This window comes from Lipomyces oligophaga (genome assembly GCF_038497815.1).
Source record: "Lipomyces oligophaga strain CBS 7107 unplaced genomic scaffold V1516scaffold_5, whole genome shotgun sequence".
NCBI lineage: Eukaryota > Fungi > Ascomycota > Lipomycetes > Lipomycetales > Lipomycetaceae > Lipomyces > [Lipomyces] oligophaga.
The window spans coordinates 253,408-276,061 of NW_027117789.1; the positions used below are offsets into that span (position 1 = coordinate 253,408).

A 22,654-nucleotide genomic window follows, 5' to 3' on the forward strand; every position below is an offset into this window, starting at 1 on the left:
TCCTACTCGACTATTTTTCATATCTCTAAATTTTCATCCTTTCTAGCATTCTTTATGTTTTATCAATGAACAACTGCGCGTAGTCCACAATAAATAGGGTGACCAATAAGTTTGAAATATTGAGTGTAGGGGCAAACACAATTCCAACTAATATCTTGTTAGAATTATACAAATACATGTATATCAATCGGATTAAAATGCGAACTCTCACCATTTCTCAACGTCATCTTGTTCTGTTCGTAATTTTCCACGATCTTGATCAAATATCTCGAAAGCGCTTTCAAAACACTGAAGTTTTCGCGAGGAAGCTGTCGAAGTAATACATATAACATATCTGTACGGAGCTGTCGGTTTTCCATATCCATTGCTTGGATAAATTCACTTTGCAGTTCCGTCGTTAATACATTGACCGGCAGTTCTCGAAAATAAAGCTTTAATAAACTCGCAACCGCATGTACGTCGTAATTTGCTCCATCATTAACTAGATCCACATCACCGTCTGCATTAAGTTAGTTCATCATAATATAACCCAAAAATCTCTCAAATATACATACCATGATTGAATCGATCCTTTAATGCACGAATGACAATGCTAGATCCACTTAATCGGAAAATACCCTCTTCCTTTGCTGCACGTTTGTGATCAAGATACTCAAAACACCGGTAAACTATTGATGGAACCTTGACCTCTCCCTTCTGTATGTACGATATCTCTATAGCTTGCGATAACGCGACTCCAAATATCGGAGCTGCAATGGTGCCGTTCAATGTCTTTATACCTCCTTTGGAAATTTCACCTTTAAACTTATCGTCGTCATCATAATCCGGTCGCATATCTGGAGACGGAAGTGCCTCCTCGGTTGATCGAGATACTGAAGCTCGATACTCATACATTGGGTTGTTCTGCAGGCTATCTTTATCCAACTGCAAGAATTTCTTAGTATCTTGCTGGTGTTGCTGCTGCATCCTAAGCTGATCTGACAATGATTTCATAGAAGCATTTGTTGACCCGGGCAAAACCACTGGCTCGGGACTGCTGTCTTTGCCATCTTTCCGTAACGAAAAAATACTTCTCTTTTTTTGTTTCCGGAGATCCTTATCACTCGCGTCCTCAACCTGTAAAGCATTAGCGCTCGACTTGACAGAGCCAACTGGCTGAGACGAAGCGGTAGAACTTGAAGGACTGCTGCGATCTGTTGTTGTATTGACGCTTGTTGCACTTTCATTCCCTGAGGTATATTCTAGACTAGCAAATCCAGACGAGGTCGGCGTCGTCGAGTCTACTCTAGTGCTTGACCCATTCATTAACCGTAACTTTCTCGTGATCGGGGCAGGAATGTTGAGTAGTTTCTTCTTGGGCGATAGCAGCGGCAACCCTGAATTGGAATTTACCGATAATCCATTCGATTCATTAGCAGCGGGAGAAATTGATACGACACTCCTTATACTTTGCGCATCACTATTATCCAACGGAGCAAGCAAGACCGATCCCGTTGATCGAGTCACTAGTTCCTTCAAGGCTTCGACCCACTCATCACGATCTTGATCGTTTTCGGCACATAAAACATGACGTGTGTAAACATTTGAGTCATTTCGTTTTCGCTCACTGATCTGTAGCGCATGTCGATATAGCCTATCTGCAGGATTTTCCGAGCCGTCGCTCGATCCTTCAGTCGCTGGCTCTTGACGGTAAATCTCCGCATTTTCGAGTTTAATGGTCCCTAAATGATTTCCTCCCGGCGCATCAAAATATTCAAGGTCTCCGCCGTCTAATACAAAAAAGCGCGCCTTCCATCCACCAAAGTTCTTACCACGCTTCGTCAAATAACCTTCCTTTCGAACTCCAGTATCCGCTATTGCCATAGGATCAATGATATCCGAGGATAAAAACCCACATAACAATACTGCTACGCTCTCGTTTAACGAAGGGATACTCGTTATGGCACTAAAATAAGATTCAATCATACGTTTGCGAGCGTCGACCTTAGCAGGTGCAAGACTAGTAAAGTAGACTCGATCAGGTAACCTGGGTAGCGAAAACTCTGCAAGCTCTGCGCGCAGACCTGTATCAAGATCCGTGAGATTGGTGAGCGTCTTTGTAGCCTTCCACCATTCTTTATCCGTAGAGCGATCTCTAATGGATAGGATTGCAATAGGATCATCAGCCTTGCTCTTGGATTTTATGTTCCGCATTCTTGTTGAGATCACTTTGATCGCAATAGTCGGTAAATTTTCAGGCGTAATTAAAAGATCAGAAGCAGGCTCAAGAATTTGCACATTGTCGTAAAACGTTGCTGGCGTTTTCGGCTGTGTAACAGCAGCAGCAGGGATCATAGATGCTCTTGCGTCGTGATTCGAAGATGCGGAAGCAGGAGGAAAATATACAGGAGAGTCCTCGGGTTTCAAAGCGTTAGATTTTGATTCCGAAAGTATAGAAATTTCTAGCTTCTTCCTCTCTTGATGGGTCTCAGAGTTCACGGAACTTGCGACAGCCTGTGCAGATTGTGTAGAAGGCATATAAGATTCGACACGTCGAGGAAATTCAGGCAGATTTTTCGTTGAAAGAGACTCCATGAATGAGTCTGTTATAGGCGTTTTAGATTGTTGCTCTCCAACTAGTCGAATAGTAGAAGAAGCCTCAATACCTTCATCGTCAGTCACAGATAGCTGTTCTGAATGTAAAATAGGCTTTGTAGCTTCATCGTCATCTTCATCGTCAAAATACTCATAAGAAGACGTCGACTTCCTAGAGTGCAAGCCCGGGTATTGGATTCGTCTACTTGGAGGTAGACTCGAAGGAATATCTTCAGCTTCTGAGATTGGATCGCTTCCTCGCAGAGGAGAAGATTTGTAAAATTCTTCAGTAGCGGTAGAGAAGCTATCATCAACGGTTGAAGGACAGGAAGGATTGTTCAAATCAAAATCACTATTGTCCAAACCATTGGAGTCCCAAGTAGCTGATAGCTTCTTGATAAACTCCTTTGGCTCAAACTCAGCTGAGCCTCGGTTAGTTGACTCCGTTGCCTGTGAGCTTGATGTTTCGGAAGTCGGATGAGGAGTCAGAGACTCGTCAAATGCCATAGTGTTCGGTGAAGAAGGAATGGATGATTGTCGTACAGGAGAGGGAGGAGCTAGTACAGAAGTGTATATACCAGTACCAGATTGTGATGATTTACCGATGTTACGAACTGGTAGAGGTGGTGGCACAACGATTGTCTTAGATCCGTTCATTTTGCTGAAAAGAGGAGAATCTATATCACGATCCGAGATCGACGTAAAAGAAGAAGTGGAATTATTTTTTAGCGGATGTTCAATGGCCAGGAGCTCAATAGGTATGGCAGGAGGCGGATTCGAAGGCGGAGTCGGTGTGGCCTTGCGCGGAGGAGTAGGAGGGCGGGCAGGAGAGGCTAAAAACCAGATTAGATATACATCCTGACGTATACTTGATTCCAAAAATTACATACATAAAGATCTCAGGGACGACGAATCAGAACGAGAGGCTGGCATGGGAGATCTGCTTTTGGACGATGTACGTAGATTTGACAATAAGCGAGACCTTTCAGTAGTGAGCTCACTGATTCTAGTAGTTGATTCAATCTCCAAATCATCCTTGGCCTTCTGTAGCATCACGATAGTCATTCGTTGAGACTCCACAAGGTCCTCCAGTTCCTTTATGCGAGTGCGGAGAACGGAAACAGAGTAACCGTCGTTAGCAGCTGGGAGCTCTACTTTGGTCGCCGTCCATGGAGAAACGGTATTCGAGTGAGTTATTGAAGAAGTGGAATCAGTCTGAAGCGGAGCAATCATAATAAAATCGGTAGTCCAACTAAAATGCGCGTGAAGCAGGTGAAAACGAAACGAGAATCTGACGCGTCACAGGCTCGCTTGACCAAGACGAGCTAGAACCAAAACCAGAATCTGGAGAGTAGCCTGGCGAGCAACAACCGCAGAAGGCGTAACACTTAACAAGAGCGTACAGAACAGAACAGAGCACGGCAGAAGCCAGAAGAACTGCAAAATGAAAAACAATAAAGAAATAAAAACAAAAAGAGTCAAAAGCCTCGAGACAGGTGGTGACAAGGAAATGTGCTTCAGAGGGGTGCACAACGGCAGAATGGAGCAATGGAACGCGGCGCGCTGGACGAAGGAATACGACGTAAACTGGCAATTAGACGATCGCTCACTCAGTGAAGCCCGCCCGATTTGGAGCAATTTTGCTGTTGTGTTTACGTATTTGCGTAGCTGTCAATGGCTTATCTATGGCAAATGACTGAATTACCGGTTTCGGACTTGATTTGTGCTGCTGCCAAACTACAAATCGGCATGAAATAAAGCGAAAAATAAAGGTTCGACAGTGGCTCAGATGAGATGAGTACCCAGGGGCTGCCACTAACTTATTCCCATCTGGGGGCCATGCGGTCACAAGCACGTCCAGTTGCGCAGAGACGCGTATTGTACGCGTCTCTGCCTTGTTGCTGTGCTGGAACTCTTTTCCAGAAACCACAGAACACTTGAAGTATGGTCACGAATTCGAGAGAATGATCAGTTGCACTTTTCTAGAACGAATCCTGCTAATTTACAGACAGAGAATATTACGGTGTAGCGAATTTGGGAGTGGTCATTCATTCTTTCCTTTTTAGGAATCTGCAGATCTCACAAACTATTTGATACTTTTAAACTTGCTTAAAGAATTCTAGAAGACTTTTAATATAAATAACTGCTAAAGTATTGTCACGAATAACTTCTTTTTAGTCTTGTAGCTGTAGATGACTGTTGAAATTCGCGGCTTGAACTCGACTTGTATACATGTCTGCATTCCGAAAGGAGCTCTCTAATTATTGTCTAAAATCCCATGCCAGGCACAAACCCACCTAAGCCCCGTCCTACTGCTCGAGCAACACCCGTTCCTGGAGGAATCGTGCCCAATCTTGGAGCTTCGTCAGTAGGCGGTGGAGCCTCGACGCTCATCGATATAATCGTTTCTCCTCGCAAAATCACTAGTCCTAGGGTTCGCTTCTCCTCTACAGTTTTTGTAGTTGCAGATGTTGTGGATCCCGCTTGTCTCTTTGCAGTCGCCGACCGTTTCGTCAGTCGGAACTCCTCGCAGTCTGCAAGAACCACGTTCATGAACTGAAATGCGGTAGTCAGTTCTCAAACCACCCAGTATAGAAATAATTATTACACACCTTATCAAACGCCAACATCTGACCAGTTAATTGCCGTCCATCCTGCAAAACTACACGCATCCGATAATTGATAAGATCGGACTAGCAATATTAGAACCCATCTTCTTATTATCCTCGCGAGATCAGGTATGAACTAACCAATTTCGCCCGCTTAGAAGCCTTAAATCACTAATGTTAGTATAGATCACCAGTCTAGCCAGTAAAATCACACATACCATTTTTATACTATTTCTTATCTAAAGGAATGACAAGTATACGAGAAGAATGCCTATCCTAACTAATCAAACTATTATCTTGTCTCTTTATTGTTTCTACTCAAGTTCCTGTCTAGTCCCAACACGGATCCCTTATCATTACAATCCATGCAGACCACACAGTTTTATAGTTATGCCTCAATTGTATTACACTGGAAAATCAATGTATCTAGGGCTGTGACTGCTATAGGTCTTTTTTGGGATAGTAACACGGGGGATGTGCATCGTCGAAGTTTGCTACACGAGGATCTCACTAGCTGGAAGAATTCAATATTGAATTTCACATCAGAATCCCCATTTCGCAATAGATTCAAAGACAAAATGGTTAGTTAATTTTAATATTAGATTGCCCTTTGGCGTCTGGTCATTTGCAATAGATGTTCTGACTTTCTATAGAGCTCCAAAGATTCCAATCCCATGCGCGAGTTACGCATCGAGAAGTTGACTCTCAACATCTCCGTCGGCGAGTCTGGTGATAGACTTACTCGTGCTGCTAAGGTTCTTGAGCAACTTTCTGGACAAACTCCCGTGTATTCGAAGGCTCGTTACACTGTTCGAACTTTCGGTATTCGAAGAAATGAGCGAATTGCTGTCCATGTTACAGTTCGTGGTCCTAAGGTAACTCAAATGGTGAAAATGAAAATGAGAAGGTCCTTGCTAACGTGTTGTTCAAGGCTGAGGAGATTCTCGAGCGTGGCTTGAAGGTCAAGGAGTATGAGCTCCGACGGAAGAACTTTTCGGAAACCGGTAACTTTGGATTCGGTATTTCTGAGCACATCGATCTTGGTATCAAGTACGACCCTTCCATTGGTATTTACGGTATGGATTTCTACGTCTGCCTCGCTCGTCCTGGTAGCCGTATTTCGCGTCGCAAACGTGCACGTGCATCTGTTGGATCTCAGCACAAGATCGGTCAAGAGGACAGCATCAATTGGTTCAAGCAGAAATACGATGCTATCGTTTTGGTAAGTTGGACTGTAATCTCTAATTAGGAAAGACAAACTAACAGATATAGTCTAAATAAAAAGTTACGTGGGATTGTTAGATGCGGGCGAAGCAGGTTCGGATCGTTTGTATTTATCTGTAATATGAGTTTAGCATGCAAATTCTGTTAAGTATATTTGTAGCAATAATGTTGTAAATCGACTGTCTGAGTTTCTCTCGACAGAATAATGGAGGTCTGATTATGTAAACCAACGGTAATCAATCACCTGATATAGGTCCTAAACAGGAAGGAGGGGTTATCAGATCCAAATATCTTACGAATAATGGAATGTGAACTGTGATTAGTTAATATAATTTGTGCATTCTCAGGTATATCAGAATAGGTTGAAATAAAAAAAATGGTATATAGTGGTTAACCAGATAGTAAGGGTTAAGGTCTCGATAGAAGTGATTGAGCTGAACCCAATTAGATTCAGGTCAATTTTATATTATTATAGATTCATAGAATGATGAACTGCGGCAGTTAAATGCCGAGATCAAGACAAGGATCTTAAATTATAGTTACTCAGACGACCTGGCAACCAGATCAAATACAAACAATTCGTACCATTTTAATCAACCGCCCGGACGAGTTCCGACTCCCAGCGGACCCCACCGGATGCGCCGCATGTCACTGGCCAACCAGAGTTCGCCGCTGGGTCCGCCCAGTGCCGGGCGCAACGAACTCGATCAACAAACAAGTAGTAGCAAGAGGGAAGAGTTCGATCTGGATTCAAATTTATTTTCACTGCATTTTTGAGAGATCTAGACGCGATTTTTTGCTGGTTTTTTCTCACTTGCAAACGATTATAATAAACTAAACGATTTAAACGTCGTCTTACTCAGCTCTCAAAATGTTGCGCAATTCGATTCTTAAGGTGCGTGAGTTCGTTGGTCGGCCGGGAGAGGATTCTTTTACACTTGCTTGTTTTTCATGAATATAAAAGGATAGGCTGGATGGAACTTGACTAACTAATCCTTCAAATAGGCTGCTTCATCGATCCCTCTTGTGGGTGCCCGTCCTGCATCGACTGTTGCTTCGGACATTTTCAAGCCTTTGAAGTTTGGCGGCAAGTACACTGTTACTTTGATTCCTGGCGACGGTATCGGTGCCGAGGTCGCCGACTCTGTCAAGGAGATTTTCAAGGCCGAGAATGTACCTATTGAATGGGAACAGATCTCTGTCACAGGTCTCAAGGATTCTGAAGAGGGTCTTAAGGAGTCTGTCGAGTCGCTTAAGAAGAACAAGATCGGTCTCAAAGGTATTTTATTCACGCCTGTTGAGCGATCTGGCCATGCTTCGTTCAATGTCGCTCTTCGTCAGGAGCTGGATATTTATGCCTCTGTCGTTCTTATCAAGTCGGTTCCAGGTGTTACCACTCGCCACGATGGAATTGATATGTGTTTGATCCGTGAAAACACTGAGGGCGAATACTCTGGTCTTGAACATCAGTCCGTTCCTGGTGTTATTGAGTCACTCAAGATCATTACCAAGTACAAATCTGAGCGTATTTCTCGTTTCGCATTCGAGTTTGCCATGAAAAACAACCGTAGCAAGGTTACTGTTGTGCACAAGGCTAACATTATGAAGCTTGCCGACGGTCTTTTCCGTCGTACTGTTCAGGAGATGGGCAAGGAGTATCCTTCGATCACGACCAATGACATGATTGTCGACAATGCATCCATGCAGGCTGTATCCAGACCCCAGCAATTTGATGTTCTTGTTCTTCCTAATCTTTATGGTTCTATTCTTTCCAACATCGGTGCTGGTCTTGTTGGTGGACCTGGTCTCATTCCTGGCTGCAACATGGGACGTGAAGTTGCTGTTTTCGAGCCTGGCTGCCGCCACGTCGGTCTCGATATTGAGGGTCGTAATCAGGCCAACCCTACTGCTCTTCTTCTTTCGTCGGCGATGATGCTTCGTCATCTCGGTCTTTCCGAGCATGCCGATCGTATTTCCAAGGGTGTTTATGGTGTTCTTGCCGACCGTACTGTCCGAACTCCTGATCTTAAAGGTACTAGCACTACTTCCGAGTTCACTAAGGCTGTTCTTGACAAGATGGAGACCTTTTAAAGATTTTTTATCGTGCTTTCACTTTTTGTCTGCTCCTATTGAATTTCGCTTTCTTCCTCTCCAACCCTCTCTTTCACTCTTCACCGTTTTTCCCACATACTATAGATTAGTTTTGTTTGGCGTGCTGCGCATGTTCGTGGGACATTTCAATTTCAATTTGATATTTTGATTTATCTAAATCTTTTCCTTTATTTATCACTCTGTGCCAGCGTAGATCTTAGTTTGAATTTCTCATAACTGTTAACGGATGGTTCAAGTACATGATACGGATCAGAGTTTGTTGGTAATGATATACTGGGATATATGAAATATTGACCCTGTAGCATTTTTTAAATATGTAAAAGAAAGTTAGAAATTAAGTCCCCAAGCCTGCCCAATATGCAATCTTAAAACATTTGAAGTTAAAACTTCGGTCTCCGTTTCCGGCCCGAGAATGCGCTGTCGAGCGCAACCAATTTTCCACGTTTCCGCATGGTTTCCTTTTTCCGGGCTATGTAATCTTTTCTTGACTCGTCTTTTCGAGAGATCCGTCTTGTCGATTGAGTCCGTGGGCGGTCAATCTTGACTCCCTGAAGATTGATATCTGACGCAGTCGTAACACCTGCAGTCAAAATGAGATAGAATTTTTTATTTTTTTTTGACTGTTCATCATCAACAACCAGACCGCCGGAAAACCCAGCCGTTTTTGCGGCCTGGAGAATCGAATCTGTCTGAGCTTGGTCGCGCGGGTAGAACTGGCATGCTACTTTTCCTCCTCGTCTTAGCGAAGCGTATAATGTGTCAAAAAATCTGGCTAATCGTCGTTTCGGGTCGGCACCCGCAGAATCGGCATTGCAGAGCCATTGAATCGCGGAAATTGAGATTGCTGCATCAAAGGTTCCCGCTCGGAATGGTATCCCTGAGCCCATATCGGCGAGAAATAAGTCTCCCTGTGTATCACGGTCCAGCGCAACACCTAGCATGGAAGGAGAAATATCCATGCCAGCCCAGATATGATCACCTTCTTGAGAAAGAATTTCACCCGACAGGCCAGACCCGCAGCCGATATCTAGAATGTGCTGATGGGGTGGTAGTGAGAGAAGATCAAGCGCTCGCAACGTCATGGAGGCTTGTATGTGCTGGATACGCGACGAGGAAGTATACTTTTTGGACTCAACATCGGAATAAAAGACCTCTGGTGGAGCTGAGGTTTCAGGTCTTGACATGTTTAAGGTGTTCCTTTTTCGTAGTAATTTTTTCTCAATTTAGAGTGTTATGAAGTTGCTCAGGTATAGATGAATTAAAATTTTGAACTTCGAAATTCTACTTTGCGGCGTTGGGACATATTGTCAGAATCTCTAATTTGATCTCCCAGTGACTCGAGGACGATTATATTGTCGATTTAAAGAAATAGGAAAATAAATAACAATCAATTGTTCTATACATTGAAATTATTAATACTATACAGTTAGATTAATCATAGATATCTCAGTGTTACCGTTCTTCTGGCTATCGGCAATTCAGCCTGAAAATCCATTGTGCAAATTCCCTGTGACCTGAAGGTATCAATCACACTATTCTCGCAGATCCGGACCGTCGATCGTCATCTCCCCAGCCAACAACACGTATGACTTCTTCGACACCCTCACGAACCTTTCCAATGACTACTTTAGCAAGCCCCTGGCCCTTTCCAAGCGCAACACCGGCGTTTCGAGTCGATGTGCTTGCGAATCCAGATCCACCTGATGAAAGCCCAGAACCAGAGGAAGACATTCCCGAGACACCCATCATATTCGAAAGAGCTGCAGCATCGGCGGTACTACTCGGCAGAACGTTGTCGCCAGCTGACAATGAGACGAATAGCGAGAAGGGGACGAGCCAAACACAGATTCCAAAAAACGACGAGACTTCAGCAAAGCTCGGAAAACTCTGCGGCATTTCGTAAAGTGGAGACGATCGAAAACTAGGAGGTGGAATGGAGGGCCGGGAAAAATGTTGGAACCAGAAATAATGATTCAGCAGAACAAGCACTGCGACCCAGTTAGAACTACTCTTGAGCCTAGCCGAGAGGAAAAACTCTATCCCCTACGTAAACAAGAACATACCGCAGCTAGAAATGAATACGGCACTAGAAAGCTGAATAAATGGGAACTGCTTCAGATTCTGAAGATACACGACTTGAGTGCCGATCGAAAACGCTGTCAACCAGAACGGGAAATGATCAAACAGCAGTAGTAAGACGTGCAAGCCGATGATAGCGTATATTAGTCGTTCAAGCAGACGTTTTGTAAAACGGGAGTGCTCTTCAACTAGTTCAGATAGATAGTACAAACCGGCAGCTGTAGTTCAGACATATCAGTATGATTTCTTGCCTGCAAATCAAATAAAGAACGTACCAATAGCGAGCGTGAGAAAGACAAATCCAAAGATTATGCCTACGTAGGACAACAACGCGAGAAACATGGCTTCTCGATTGAAATTGTTGGAATCACCTCTGAATCACAGAATATTCGATTTCGAGGTTTATATTTTGTGGATTCAAGTCAATCGTGAGATGGCTTTATGAAGGGATGCGGCCAATGTCCAATATACCAACGTTTCCTGACTTTGGACGCTCTCCGTGAGCCGCGCCGAACAGCACTGCTCAAACCGAAAACAGCTTTAACCTATGTATGGTGATATGTCGAATGTTTTGGATCGATATAAGCTTTGATAAAATCTACCATCAATTATATAATATGTATTGATCAGTTATTTGAAACTATTCAGTTTGGTAAATTTATGTTTTTCCGGTAAGTCTTAACAATTAATGCTACTCGATATGTGGAAGACGAGAACTCCGCAAATTAAAGATGGAGTGTTGAATTATTGTGCTAATCACATAAAGGAATTCAACTAATGCAGCAATAATTTCGAATTTTTGTAAACCTACACTGTAGTTCATCTTTAAATAGTTCACTATTCGTCCTGCAATAAGTCAAAGAACTTGTAGATTCACAAACAGATAGCACAAGGGGCTAAAACCTTCAGTTCATGAATCTCGAATATTTCTGCGTGCATCCTGCTCAAATCTCTGCATATACCAAGTTCGAACCACAAATTCGCCAAAAATGCCGTACATCTCCTTCGAAGGTAACAAGTTCCGGGGGAATATGAACGTTAGAGTAAGTTTGCTCTTTATTTGTTTTTTACTTCGAACTAACAATGCGACAGTTGGCTCTGAAATCGCGATTCCCGGGACTCGGAAACCTAGGATCATTGAGAATATGCGCCAAACTTGGGTTCTATCCTCGGATGAAAATGCACCAGCTGTCGGAAGGAGATTTTCTTGCGTTGTCAAAGGAATTACTGAACTACACCACGGGCGATGCTCTGCGCCAAGTTGTCCGTGAAAACATCGCTGCCAAACGGTCTATCGGTACATACGCAGGCCGCAGACACGCACTGGGATATCCTGTCCGGGGTCAACGAACAAAGAAGAATGGACAGACCGCAAAAAGACTCAATAAAGTCTCGTATATGACTGTTCGCCGGTTTTCTACGCAGTCGACTTCCCGTGTGCAATTATTCCTTGAACAACAGGCAAGAGAACGAGAAACTATGCAGAGTATGAAATCCATAGTCCAATTTGTCACCTCGACTGTTGGAAAGTTAAAGTTTTGGTAACTGAGCCTGGTATACAATTTTGTCATTTGGCCAGCAAATTTTTGTACATACATACAAGTTTATCCAACTATTAAATTCGGCGTTTGCTAATATACATTTTATCCCTATTCTTCCTATTCAGCTCCTTTAATTCATTTCCATCTCCGTAGTATAAACTCCCACCAAGCAGTTATCCTCTTTCCGCAGTAGTATACGCCTAAATCTATTAATCTCAATCCTAAAGCCGCTATTTAAGCTTATACACACTCATTCTTGTACATCACTGCGCCATTCCCCGATTGATCCAGAATTCCAGCAGATCCGCTGGCGGCATGCAATCTCAACGCATCTTCTTGTTTAGCATTTCCTCGTGCTGTAACAATAAATAACTCGTCAATTTCTGAACCATTCCCTCATCAGGCGAAAACTCACCATCCAAGCACATTCCAGACCGCGAATCAATCAAAATATATCCTGTTGCAGAAACTCCAAACTTCTTCGAGCTAGCAGTCACTTGTTAGCATTATGTCCAATACAGCATCCACACTCCATACATTTGTTCAAACCATGAATAGGAGTTACTAGAATACTCCATTCTAATTTTACAGTCTACTATACAACCTTCTCATCTTGTCATCGTCCGGAGGACCAATTTCTACTCCATCTATTACTGCTTACTACTTTGAACTGGGTCTTGTGTCTGGTAAAAAATAATCTCATACATTCTCATCTAACTCATCTAATATAATGAACAAACAAAACTAATCTCGCTTTACATACCCGTGAAACCTTGCGTCAACATCAATCGTTGGCCTCCCAACATCGGTCCTCCTAATAGGGGTACAACAGGTTCCGGTTTACTTTCCTTTTCCTTCTTCTTTTGTTCTTCAACGTAACTTTCCAGCGCTTTGATCTTCACGTCTTGCTCCCGACGCTTATTAATCGTATATGGCATCGTATAGTCCGTCAAAGTGTGTCGCCATGATAACTCTGCGACTACATCTTCACGAATAATATCGTAACAAGTATACAGCATCGCCGCATAGCACTCTTTGTTACCAACATCGACAAAATATTGCAATAACTCCTCTGCAACTTCGACCTTACCACTTGTTGCTGCTGTATCAATCGCATCTTTAAACAATTTATCCGTCTTGGACAATTCAATGGATTGCGCCCATCGCTTATTATTACGATAGATCCGCGCTGCAATCTGTCGGAAGAAAATTAGATCATCTTCTTCAAGTCGTTTGGCAAGCTCCAGAGCATCGAAATTGTCATAATGCTCAATCGAATCTCGAAGCGACTTGTAGTCTTCCTCTTCAATCAATAAGTCATGATATGCTTTATTAACGGCCGCATTATTTTGAGTCTGAACTGCAATCAAGAATGGCTTGATCAGCGGAATGTTATCTGACTTCTCAAACATCCGCACAACTCGTGTAACATCAATCCGAGGCGTCAATGCCGTCAATAAATCAGTCAACAACGGCGGTTGCTCTGCAAGATAGAAATTCACTGCCCGATAATAGATTTCAAGATTCGCAACTTTCACAACAATTTCCTTGAACGCCGAATGCTCAAAAGCATCTGCAGCGTGCTCCATAATCGCAAGAGCAGCATTGTCCCATTCATCATAGTGACAATACAAGAACACAAGCTCAGGCCATAGGTGTGCATCTTCGCATGCTCGAATGGCTTTGGGAATATTGATTCGGGACCAAAAGAGCTTCAGGTGCTCCATCATACGCTCAGGATGATACTTGGAATACAAAACCGAAAGCTCGGTGAACATACCCATGTGTGCCCGCTCTAGTCCAAGACCTTGTTCTAACAACGAAATCAACTCGTCAAAATATCCGTCTGACTCGTAGATATCAACAAGCTCTTGAAGTTCTTCCGCGTGAATGATCAAATTCAGGCCACAGATCTGTGCCAGTCTAAACTCTTTCTTGGCAATACAAGCATTGTTGACTTGCTTCCAGACATTGATACTTCCAGCCTTTCGAGCGGCATCGATAGCTGCTTGGTATTCTTCAAGGAAAACCAAAGTTGAGGCAAGCTTGGCCCAATTTGAAACCGCACGATACAAAACCTTAGCTGCTTCATAATCTTTCTCCTCAAACAGCTTATCTCCGACCGATTCAACGTCAGCAACATTGGGACCGTTAACAAGTTCCTCGAACTCAGGTAATTTGCCGGTTCTAGCATACGAAAGCATCAACTGGCCATCGATAGCTGGTTCTCGCAAAGTCTTGCGCGCAAGAAGCAAAAATTTGACAAGCTCTTCGTCTTTTCCAGCATGTGAGGCAATGTCTATCACCTCACTGTAGTTGGAAACATCATTTGCTTTCAAATATGATTCAATGGCATCGGAGACACGAAGACCATTCAACTGAGCCTTACCAAGAGTGCTCCATACCTCGGGCAAATCAACCTTTTCGGCGTATTGTTCGGCACGGTCTAGTGACATGATATGATCGACGAGAACACCCAATGCTGCCTTATGATCCTTTTGCTTCTTGTAAATTTCAAATGCCTCCTCGTATAAGTCATTGTCGATTGCAATTTGGGATATATCTGCAGAGTCATAACCATCAAGGCGATGAATGTAATCCATAACCTTGGCTTTATCAGCCTTGATAGCAGTCAAAATCAGTAGATTCTGAAGGTTCTCATTATCATTGAACGGTGAAGGTTCAAGAATAATCTTCTCCAAAAGGTCAATAAGCTCAATAGGCAAATCAGCAGTCATAAATGCCTTAACGGCGACGGAGACATCCTCAGGTGAGCTAGAATCGGGAACTGCAGTGGACACAACCTGGTCAATGAGCTGACGTCGGTGGATATTACTTTCATCCAGAACAGCAGCCCATAAATCCTCGTCAGCTCGAGCGACAAGATATCGAGCCTGGTGTTTAAACATCGAATTCTCGTTTGTAATTTGTACGAGTTCAAGATCATTTTGTCCCTTCTCATAGGCGATAAACGCAAGGTATGGATCCCGTTTCTCACAGTATTTACCAACAACTAAAGTATTATATTGGTCATTTTCGCGCAAGAATTTCTCGGGATTATTGTTGCTATCGATGTAAATCTTTGCCAGTGCATCAAAAAGTGCAGGATCTTGAGATCCACCGTTACGGTTAGCCTCAAGAAAGGGCAAAATAAGCTTTAGCCTGTTACGCTGTTCAACCTCCGCGACTAGTTGATCAATCGGGACTTGACCGACAACAGACTGAAGCAGATTCTGAATGATACTATCTTCACAAGCTACATCAATAAGTGCGCCGATGACAGCTGGTGTGCGGGAGGGATTGACTTGCTGAACATAAGTCTCGATGAACTTAAATTGCTGGTTCTGATAGAGATATAAAATGAGCTCGTGCACATAATTAAAACGATCACAAACTATGATGAGTGGAAGCTGATCCGAGAGTTTCGCTTCCTTCAAAAAATTGCGAACTTTCTCTGGATTATACACATTGTTGTCCCGACAAATACGTTCGACCTCGGTGAACTGGCCAATTGAACACGCAGCCTGAAGGTACTTGAAAACAACATTAGGATCCTGAGTGAGATTGACAATACTCTGGAGATAATATGTCAGACCTTCGAATGAATGGAACTCTTCGAACAATGAAATAATTCGCTGAGGACCAAGTAAGTCGGAGTACTTGATCGCAATTTGGATAACAACAGCCAGATTCTGGGGCATATTGACTCGAAGCATCTCGCGCAAGCACTCGAGCGATTGATCAACACTAAGCTTATCACCAAAGAACTGAACAAGCCAGTCAGGGTTCAGAACATTGGTATGAACAATAACACGCTTAATATCATTGATATCTTCATAATGTTCAAGAGCACGCTGGAATAATCCTGCCTTCTCACAGAGAGTTGCAATACGAGGTTTATCATAGTAGCTGAACATGTTATTCCCAAGGATAGCATCAGCAACCTGGGGAGCATTAAGCAAATTGATCTCGAGCAAACGGGTTTGCAAAGAAGCTTGCTCAGGTTCGTTATTCTTGAGAGCATCGAAGAGAAATGCTGTAACAGCTTGGATCATGTTTTGTGACATGAAAATATCAACAACCTTGTTAAGATCAACAAGTGAGCCACCTTCATGACTGGCTAGTTGGGTAGCAAACTCTGAGCCTTTCTCTGGATTGATACGGACCAAATTCTGAAGCAAGACAGTATAGTCAGGCTGATATCCCACTTTTGTACAATATGGAAGAATTTTGTCAAACTGTCCAGTTTCGGCAAAGCAGGCTACAACCTTAGCAGGGATGTTAGCACGAAGATAAACGCTGAGAGCAAGAACGGGATCATGATTGTGAACAATATCACCAAGCTCTTCGGAGCACTCAAGCTGATTGTTAGTGAGCCACTTTTCTAGAAGCTGCTTCTTGTTCATCTGCAAGACCGGACGAGCAAGCTCAATTGATTCTATCCGGTTAAGAGAGCCAGAGTCAAGCAAAGTACTGAAGTAGATCATGATTGGCGAAGGCTGACCTGGAACGCCAGGAAGATGCTTAAACTGCTCGATAGTAGCAGTTGTACGAAGCAAACCGCGTGGCGAAGCTGCAACAAGTTTTGCAGCTTCAGCATACATTCCAGCAGCCACGAGCTGAGAAAACTGAGCTTCGTACAAATCATCAGCACCGGCCAAACCAGCATGAGATGAGAAAGCGATGGCTAGTGGCAGATTGCGCAAAGTATCACGGATATATGGGATGATTGTGTTTTCGTCGACCGCAACTGTGAGAACTTGACCTTTACGATTAATTGCCATGATACCAGAAGATATGGTATCAACAGTCGAAGTAAAAACATTTGAGTCACAGATTCTGTTCATGTAGACGTGCTGGCCGAGACTGATATCATACAAATAGATGAATCCGTGCTTAGTGAGCATGTAGAGAACACCAAATTTCTCAGATGCTTCTAAGGCAACAGGAAAATCAACCGGAGCCTCTGGAGGAAACATGATATCTAGAGTCTTATTGGAATACTTCACTCCATCTGCCGGGGCGTCTATCTCAATGATTCGAATGTTGCCACCACCGGTTGCAGAACGATTGGCAAAACAAAACAACTTCGAATCTGCCTGTGCACCATCCATACGGAAGCGCGTGAAAGCAGCAGCATGACCTTGAATTGCTTGAGAAATTTGGCGGTCTAGCGAGTAAAGCTGCATATGACCGACAGCACGATTCTGCTCAGATGCCAGTCCAATAAGAACTACCCATCTACCATCTTTCTCGACGTGATAATTGATTAACAAGCAATTCTACAAGATTGATTAGATATGATAAAAAGTAACATGAAAGTACTCACGGCAAGCGATTGATCACGGTCAGTGATCTTCACGGGAGCAGCCTGAGCCGGATCAAAGATGTCCCAATGATAGATAGTAGTGCCAGTTACAAGAACTATGCTCTTTTCGTCGAACCATTTCCAAAATTCGATCTTCTCAGGCATGACATGAGCTTTAAGTTTCTCTTTGGTTGACAGATTGAACACCTGAAGGGTGCCATCAGCAGCTCGGAGTGCGAGAATGTTCTGAGATGGGTGCATAATCGCGGACTCTGCCGAGATGTTTCGCCGAACCACATTATTTCCATTTTTCAGATCAATAATCACAATCTGAGTTTGACCTGATGCAGAAGACTCGCAGACGCTAAGTAAATGACTTGTTAGTACGACAGGTCCGTCAGGATCGAATTCTAAATGGTGTGTAAACAAACCAGATATAATTATCGCTGCCGAGAGTACAAGTCTTGAATGCAATGGCATCGCTCTGAACACCGACAGCAGTCAAATTTAGACGCTCCTGAAACTGAATAGGTAATGACATATTGAAATGAATGGGTCCGCGACTGGACTTTCAAGTGGTAGGAAGAAAAGCCAAGCGAGGCGAAGCGACTGAATAAAGACAACGATGATTCAGCTAAACGAAGAGTCAGCACGACCAATCAGATTTTGATCCAATCAATAATAAAAAAATAATCCCCAATCTTCCAAATAAGTGAGATAGAGCACAATTGAACTCAAATTCCGACGGATCGACGATTTATTGGAGGAGACAAGCAGGCGCGTTGCGCAGCAGCCAAATTGCAAGGGGAAGAAAAGGCAACCAACCTAATTAAGAAGAGGGAATCACGCCGGAACGACAGAATAGATATTCAATTGTCTGGAAAAGAGTTCAAATGAGAATTAGAAGAACACAAACCAGACAATTAGCTATCTATAGATGATTGACTAGCGATAAACAGCAAGCTGATTGGACTAGATTGCTAGTTAAAGCGAATACTCAAATTGTCTTGAGCGGTAAGCGCGCAAGCCTGCACGGTTGGTGGCCCGGAGAGCGTGTGCAGAGAAAGCGCACGAGGGAGTAGCATATCCTGGAACTAAACCCATCACTGATAACAGACTTGCAAGGTATTGGTACTGCTGCAATTGAAGGCGTTTGTAACGATGAGTAAAATGTTACGTAAAAATATGATGATTTTGATTTTGATTTCTGAATTTGTGTTTCTGCCGACAAGGCGATATTCTTTTGGAAAGTTTGAGGAATAGGAAATGGTAAGAGGTCTAGGAATTTGCTGGTGTACTGAGGGAAGAGTTAGCTGGAACTCTTGGTTCTGGAATTGGTCATGATGAAGTTTGGAAGGTTTAGCAGTTGAGTAAGCCAGCGAGAGAGCTTACTTAATTACTATGCAGAATAAAAACCGCTTCTGGCCGGTCTCGGCAGAGACTCCTTTCTTGGTACTTTCTTGGACTTTTCAACGAGAGCGGTAAAAGGAAAAATATAGTTTTTTTTGTTCATTTGTTGTTACTTATTGGAATATGTCGACAGACCAGTGCAAACGTGGTGTCAATTATTGGATAGCTTATTGATTAGGCTCATGTGTACCAAGAAGGGTCCGGCGAGGGCATAAATACGTAAGCGTACGGATACGTAATCTGGCCAGACCCATGCGAAGCGGTTCATCGAACTAAGTAAGTAAACAAACAGACGCATACAGTAGTTTTGCATGACAGACTAGGATGCCTTTCCAGAAATCACTGGAGAGAGCGCGCAGAGCCGCTGGTTTGGTGACGATGATGATGATGATGAGGCGAAGAGCTATACTGTGGTATCTGGGCGAGGTGACAGTGCGATGGCCAGCGATGGTGACGACGCAAACTTTAACCGAGATGGCTTCGCATATGATGAGCACGCTTGCCGCCGACTACGGAGTTACTATAATTATGAGTAGCACCGACACACATTTCGGTTCGGAAAGATAGAAATTTATGTAAACAGTAGCAATGTTCGGCAGCATCTGTAGAAAGTAAAAATAGCTGTCCTTCCACGTGAAGTTCAGATCCACTCTCTCACACTACTCTAGCATGACATGCGCGTCTATTTTGCCCACTACACTGCCACGCGGGCTCCAGAACAAGTCCGCGCTGGAACAAGGAGACAAGGGATGTCGAGGGACTCGAGCAATCACACACTCCTGGACCTCCGGCAATCAGTCACCAATGACACACAATATGTAAGGGATCGAAAGATTTCGGTCTGGCAAACGCATGACACAACAGAATGAAAGAATCATTCTAACCAAGCCAGCGCAGATCAGAGACATCACAACTTGTTAGAAATCACAAGCATTAAGACGACCGGGAGCGCCTCGAGCTCCCTTTCGCCTTAAATCTTCATATTTTACAAACAACATATACTAAGACGGTTTACATGCCCTCATGCCTTCGTCCTAGAGTCAAAACATGCTTCAAACATGCTTATAGAGATAAGTTTGTAGTTTACATTTTTCTGCTAATTAATTAATATGCCCCTACGTACCCTATATAGTAGTCCATTCCACTATAATCTCCCATACCAGGCCCTGTACGGACGGACGTTGATGACTGTGCTCAAAAGAATCTACTATCCCTTCATACCGTCGCTACCGGTCAAATAAATTAACCCTAAACTCACTCAGTTCGACGAGTGCTACTCAATCGCCACCACAGAAATGCAAGAAAATTCTCAAAAATTCTGACTATATCGAAAATTTGATAATGTAGATGATCAAGATCTCAATCACTTATATTACATATTATTAAGACAGCTAATTAATACCCTGGAAATAACAAATCGCAACCGTCCCTTGAGACACCGCTCAAAACAAAAAAATTACCTATCCAATATAATCATCAGAATCGGAGAAGGCTTCAGAATATCATTTCAAACGTAGCTGAGGAAATATCTAACCTTACTAGCACAAAACGAAATCAGTTTTTAGCTGATCAAGTAGAGATACAGTCGAAGTCAATTCCAAACAGCTTAGCATATAAACATAAAACCACGGCCCAAAGAAATATAAACAGGAAGTATGAAATCGAGTTCAATACAACATTAACCAAATATCAAAAGAAAATATAGAAAAAAGAAAATAGTATAAAATAGTGAAACAGACCCTCTATGCTCGTACCGACTGAATATCGTCCCGTACTGGCGCTGACAAGCAACCAGTTATGATCGCAGGTCAGACGCTCATTTTATTTCTCGAATGTGATGTCTCTTGAGACAATAGAAAATTAAGAGAACAGGAGACATTATGAAAAAACGACAACCACGCTCGCACCTCCATCCTAGAAAGACGACAGAATTGTACGCTTACAGGACAAGAGCGATACCACCGGCAACGACGGCACCGACGATACCAGCACCGATCATGTTCTGGGCGGCAGCGTTGGAGGTCTCGGTAGCAGAAGGAGTGGCAGAAGTAGAGATAGAGGTGTTAGAAGTTCCGTTGGTGGTGGAGTTCCTGAAGGCGAAAATGTTAGAAATTGAAGCTGACTTTTGGCAAAAAGTGCAAAAGACTTACTGAGCAGCAACGCCGACGGCGAGGGCAAGAGCAGAGATAAGGAGCTTGAACTGCATTGTGATGTGTATAGAATAGATTTGGATAGATGTAATAACCTTAGATACGTCCGAGTAAAGCTTTCACAAAGATGTATATGAAGAATCTGTCAGGAAGGAAGAAACGTGAGGGAGCAGAAGGGCGGCAATATATAGACAGGGAGCAGGGAAGGGAGCATGGACTACGGCGCCTGAGACAGACACAGTCAGAGAGAGCACACGAGAAAAAAAGTGGTTGGGCGTTCGAAAGGAAGGGAAAGGAAAAAAAAAGCAAAAAATAGAGTGGCGCTGAGCCTCGAGTGGCGCCGAAGGGCTAGTACAATTGCGATCATACTGTGGCGATGCACAGCCATCTCGGCGGTACGACAGATACGGAAAGATGTCATCAGTTTGCGCGCGGCAGAGTGCAGTAGTGGTACGACTGGACAGAAGCGCGCGCACGCGCGGGCCGGCCGGGATAAAATTAGCATTGGTTTTTCGAAGCTGGACAGGGAAAGGGCACGAGAGCGAGCGAATGCAGGAGAAACATCAAACCGGTAGACCAAGTAGGGAGGGGTGGGAGGAAGGAGAGCAAAGCTGACGCGCGGCCTGTAAGGAGACGCGAGACACAGAGACGAAGGCGGACGAGGGTGGAGACGAGACAGTCGAGGTAAAACAAGGCGCGCGTATATGCGGTGCCAAAGAATTTTAATAAAAATAGACGTAACGGACCGCTGATATTCTTCATTTGAATCACAGTTTCGTCTAATAATAATTGGGAGCGTCTGGCATTGTGGAGCAGGGATTTCGAAACCATTTTTGCTGGCATAGCTACTGCTAATATGCACACATACGGCGAGCTATTCTGGTGGTCTTTGGCGGACTCACCTACTCCTTGCTGCTATTGCTATTTCTGCATACTCAGCCTGCCTGGACGTGCGAACGAGACGGACGCAGATCTGATCGTACGCGCTGGCAAACAACAGCATCTGGATTATTAGGCGCAGCAGAAGTAGCTCGATCTGTTGTTTCAACTATTGCTCGTTCCTACACTTCTCTAAACTCCGTCACACGAGCTCCTGCCTTCTTCCTTTCCTTCTCCGGCTGCTCGCTTCGGCCCTGCTGCAATTTTTTCTGTCCGTGTGGCCCAAAAGCCCATTAGCTCGCGACCTCCTTGCTTATCATACTCAGCCAAAGAGACCCATCTGATCGTTTAACCTTCGTCCACTCAATCTAATCTCTCGCGCTGTCAATAAATCTCTTGATCAGCAACGCATTGTCCGTGAAACCAGCCACGAGCCCAACCAACCGCACCCCGCCGGCGAAACCACAGCCCTGCTGTCGGTCGCAGCCAGCAACGACCGCTTGCCCAATTGCCCAACAGCCTAATGCATCCTGGGAAAGAACGATAAATTTGGGTAGGTTTCACATTGCATAAGCCCTGTACACACTTATGGCATAAATCGGTCCGTCAAATTGGGTCAATCAAACCACCCACAAAACTAATTTATTCTGTCAATCTTGTCCCAGCCCCGCCCGTCCAATAGCCGCGCTCGAATTATCGGCCTCCTCCTACAACTCAGACTTCCAATTCCGGCTCGAATCCTAACTCTATTTGTCTCTTGCTTTTCCG

The 22,654-nt window shown here is 43.7% G+C and overlaps 10 protein-coding genes across 10 annotated transcripts; 3 read left to right on the plus strand and 7 right to left on the minus strand.

The window, feature by feature from the left end:
• Positions 1–52: 52 nt before the first annotated feature.
• V1516DRAFT_686052 (uncharacterized protein) lies at positions 53–3,807 on the minus strand (the record flags this gene model as incomplete). The annotated part of the gene is made up of 4 exons (XM_066923645.1): positions 53–147; positions 212–499; positions 555–3,407; positions 3,465–3,807. 4 exons carry the CDS (start codon positions 3,805–3,807, stop codon positions 53–55), a joined length of 3,579 nt encoding a protein of 1,192 aa, XP_066776618.1.
• An 800-nt stretch (positions 3,808–4,607) lies between these two features.
• V1516DRAFT_676480 (uncharacterized protein) lies at positions 4,608–5,477 on the minus strand. Its single transcript, XM_066922427.1, has 4 exons — positions 5,402–5,477; positions 5,325–5,345; positions 5,187–5,267; positions 4,608–5,130 (listed from the first exon to the last, which is right to left on the minus strand). Exons 1-4 carry the CDS (start codon positions 5,402–5,404, stop codon positions 4,843–4,845), a joined length of 393 nt encoding a protein of 130 aa, XP_066776619.1. The 5' UTR covers positions 5,405–5,477; the 3' UTR covers positions 4,608–4,842.
• A 284-nt stretch (positions 5,478–5,761) lies between these two features.
• On the plus strand, positions 5,762–6,464 carry V1516DRAFT_664784 (60S ribosomal protein uL5; the record flags this gene model as incomplete). Its single annotated transcript, XM_066920625.1, has 4 exons — positions 5,762–5,764; positions 5,837–6,058; positions 6,115–6,405; positions 6,456–6,464. The coding sequence occupies 4 exons, from the start codon at positions 5,762–5,764 to the stop codon at positions 6,462–6,464; spliced, it is 525 nt and encodes a 174-aa protein (XP_066776620.1).
• A 622-nt stretch (positions 6,465–7,086) lies between these two features.
• On the plus strand, positions 7,087–8,807 carry V1516DRAFT_676493 (uncharacterized protein). Its single transcript, XM_066922428.1, has 2 exons — positions 7,087–7,302; positions 7,413–8,807. The coding sequence occupies exons 1-2, from the start codon at positions 7,279–7,281 to the stop codon at positions 8,496–8,498; spliced, it is 1,110 nt and encodes a 369-aa protein (XP_066776621.1). The 5' UTR covers positions 7,087–7,278; the 3' UTR covers positions 8,499–8,807.
• Positions 8,700–9,837, minus strand: V1516DRAFT_393998 (S-adenosyl-L-methionine-dependent methyltransferase). The gene has a single exon (XM_066918985.1). The coding sequence runs from the start codon at positions 9,701–9,703 to the stop codon at positions 8,900–8,902; it is 804 nt and encodes a 267-aa protein (XP_066776622.1). The 5' UTR covers positions 9,704–9,837; the 3' UTR covers positions 8,700–8,899.
• A 209-nt stretch (positions 9,838–10,046) lies between these two features.
• Positions 10,047–10,940, minus strand: V1516DRAFT_625110 (transmembrane adaptor Erv26; the record flags this gene model as incomplete). The annotated part of the gene is made up of 3 exons (XM_066919692.1): positions 10,047–10,507; positions 10,583–10,816; positions 10,874–10,940. 3 exons carry the CDS (start codon positions 10,938–10,940, stop codon positions 10,047–10,049), a joined length of 762 nt encoding a protein of 253 aa, XP_066776623.1.
• Positions 10,941–11,495: 555 nt separating this feature from the next.
• Positions 11,496–12,250, plus strand: V1516DRAFT_676501 (mitochondrial 37S ribosomal protein uS13m). The gene is made up of 2 exons (XM_066922429.1): positions 11,496–11,641; positions 11,691–12,250. The coding sequence occupies exons 1-2, from the start codon at positions 11,588–11,590 to the stop codon at positions 12,141–12,143; spliced, it is 507 nt and encodes a 168-aa protein (XP_066776624.1). The 5' UTR covers positions 11,496–11,587; the 3' UTR covers positions 12,144–12,250.
• V1516DRAFT_676503 (uncharacterized protein) lies at positions 12,166–12,743 on the minus strand (the record flags this gene model as incomplete). Its single annotated transcript, XM_066922430.1, has 4 exons — positions 12,677–12,743; positions 12,555–12,625; positions 12,390–12,495; positions 12,166–12,339 (listed from the first exon to the last, which is right to left on the minus strand). Coding segments are annotated over exons 1-4 (283 nt in total), but the record flags the coding sequence as incomplete, so codon positions are not given.
• A 78-nt stretch (positions 12,744–12,821) lies between these two features.
• V1516DRAFT_676506 (uncharacterized protein) lies at positions 12,822–18,472 on the minus strand. The gene is made up of 4 exons (XM_066922431.1): positions 18,274–18,472; positions 17,879–18,095; positions 17,469–17,811; positions 12,822–17,421 (listed from the first exon to the last, which is right to left on the minus strand). Exons 2-4 carry the CDS (start codon positions 17,986–17,988, stop codon positions 12,895–12,897), a joined length of 4,980 nt encoding a protein of 1,659 aa, XP_066776626.1. The 5' UTR covers positions 17,989–18,095; positions 18,274–18,472; the 3' UTR covers positions 12,822–12,894.
• Positions 18,473–20,796: 2,324 nt separating this feature from the next.
• Positions 20,797–21,063, minus strand: V1516DRAFT_664790 (uncharacterized protein; the record flags this gene model as incomplete). The annotated part of the gene is made up of 2 exons (XM_066920626.1): positions 20,797–20,947; positions 21,008–21,063. 2 exons carry the CDS (start codon positions 21,061–21,063, stop codon positions 20,797–20,799), a joined length of 207 nt encoding a protein of 68 aa, XP_066776627.1.
• Between the last annotated feature and the right edge of the window lie 1,591 nt (positions 21,064–22,654).

Excerpts from the sequence above, each read along its gene's own strand:
- V1516DRAFT_676480 (XM_066922427.1), bottom strand. Across the intron at positions 5,268-5,324 it reads CTTCTAAGCGGGCGAAATTG|TCCGATCTTATCAATTATCG; the intron begins GTTAGTTCATAC and ends TAATATTGCTAG. Across the intron at positions 5,131-5,186 it reads AGATGTTGGCGTTTGATAAG|TTCATGAACGTGGTTCTTGC; the intron begins GTGTGTAATAAT and ends ACCGCATTTCAG.
- V1516DRAFT_676493 (XM_066922428.1), top strand. The coding sequence starts at position 7,279 with ATGTTGCGCAATTCGATTCTTAAG. Across the intron at positions 7,303-7,412 it reads TGCGCAATTCGATTCTTAAG|GCTGCTTCATCGATCCCTCT; the intron begins GTGCGTGAGTTC and ends TCCTTCAAATAG.
- V1516DRAFT_393998 (XM_066918985.1), bottom strand. The coding sequence starts at position 9,703 with ATGTCAAGACCTGAAACCTCAGCTCCACCAGAGGTCTTTTATTCCGAT.
- V1516DRAFT_676501 (XM_066922429.1), top strand. The coding sequence starts at position 11,588 with ATGCCGTACATCTCCTTCGAAGGTAACAAGTTCCGGGGGAATATGAAC. Across the intron at positions 11,642-11,690 it reads GGGGGAATATGAACGTTAGA|TTGGCTCTGAAATCGCGATT; the intron begins GTAAGTTTGCTC and ends ACAATGCGACAG.
- V1516DRAFT_676506 (XM_066922431.1), bottom strand. The coding sequence starts at position 17,988 with ATGTCATTACCTATTCAGTTTCAGGAGCGTCTAAATTTGACTGCTGTC. Across the intron at positions 17,812-17,878 it reads GGCAGCGATAATTATATCTG|CGTCTGCGAGTCTTCTGCAT; the intron begins GTTTGTTTACAC and ends TCATTTACTTAG. Across the intron at positions 17,422-17,468 it reads ACCGTGATCAATCGCTTGCC|AATTGCTTGTTAATCAATTA; the intron begins GTGAGTACTTTC and ends TCAATCTTGTAG.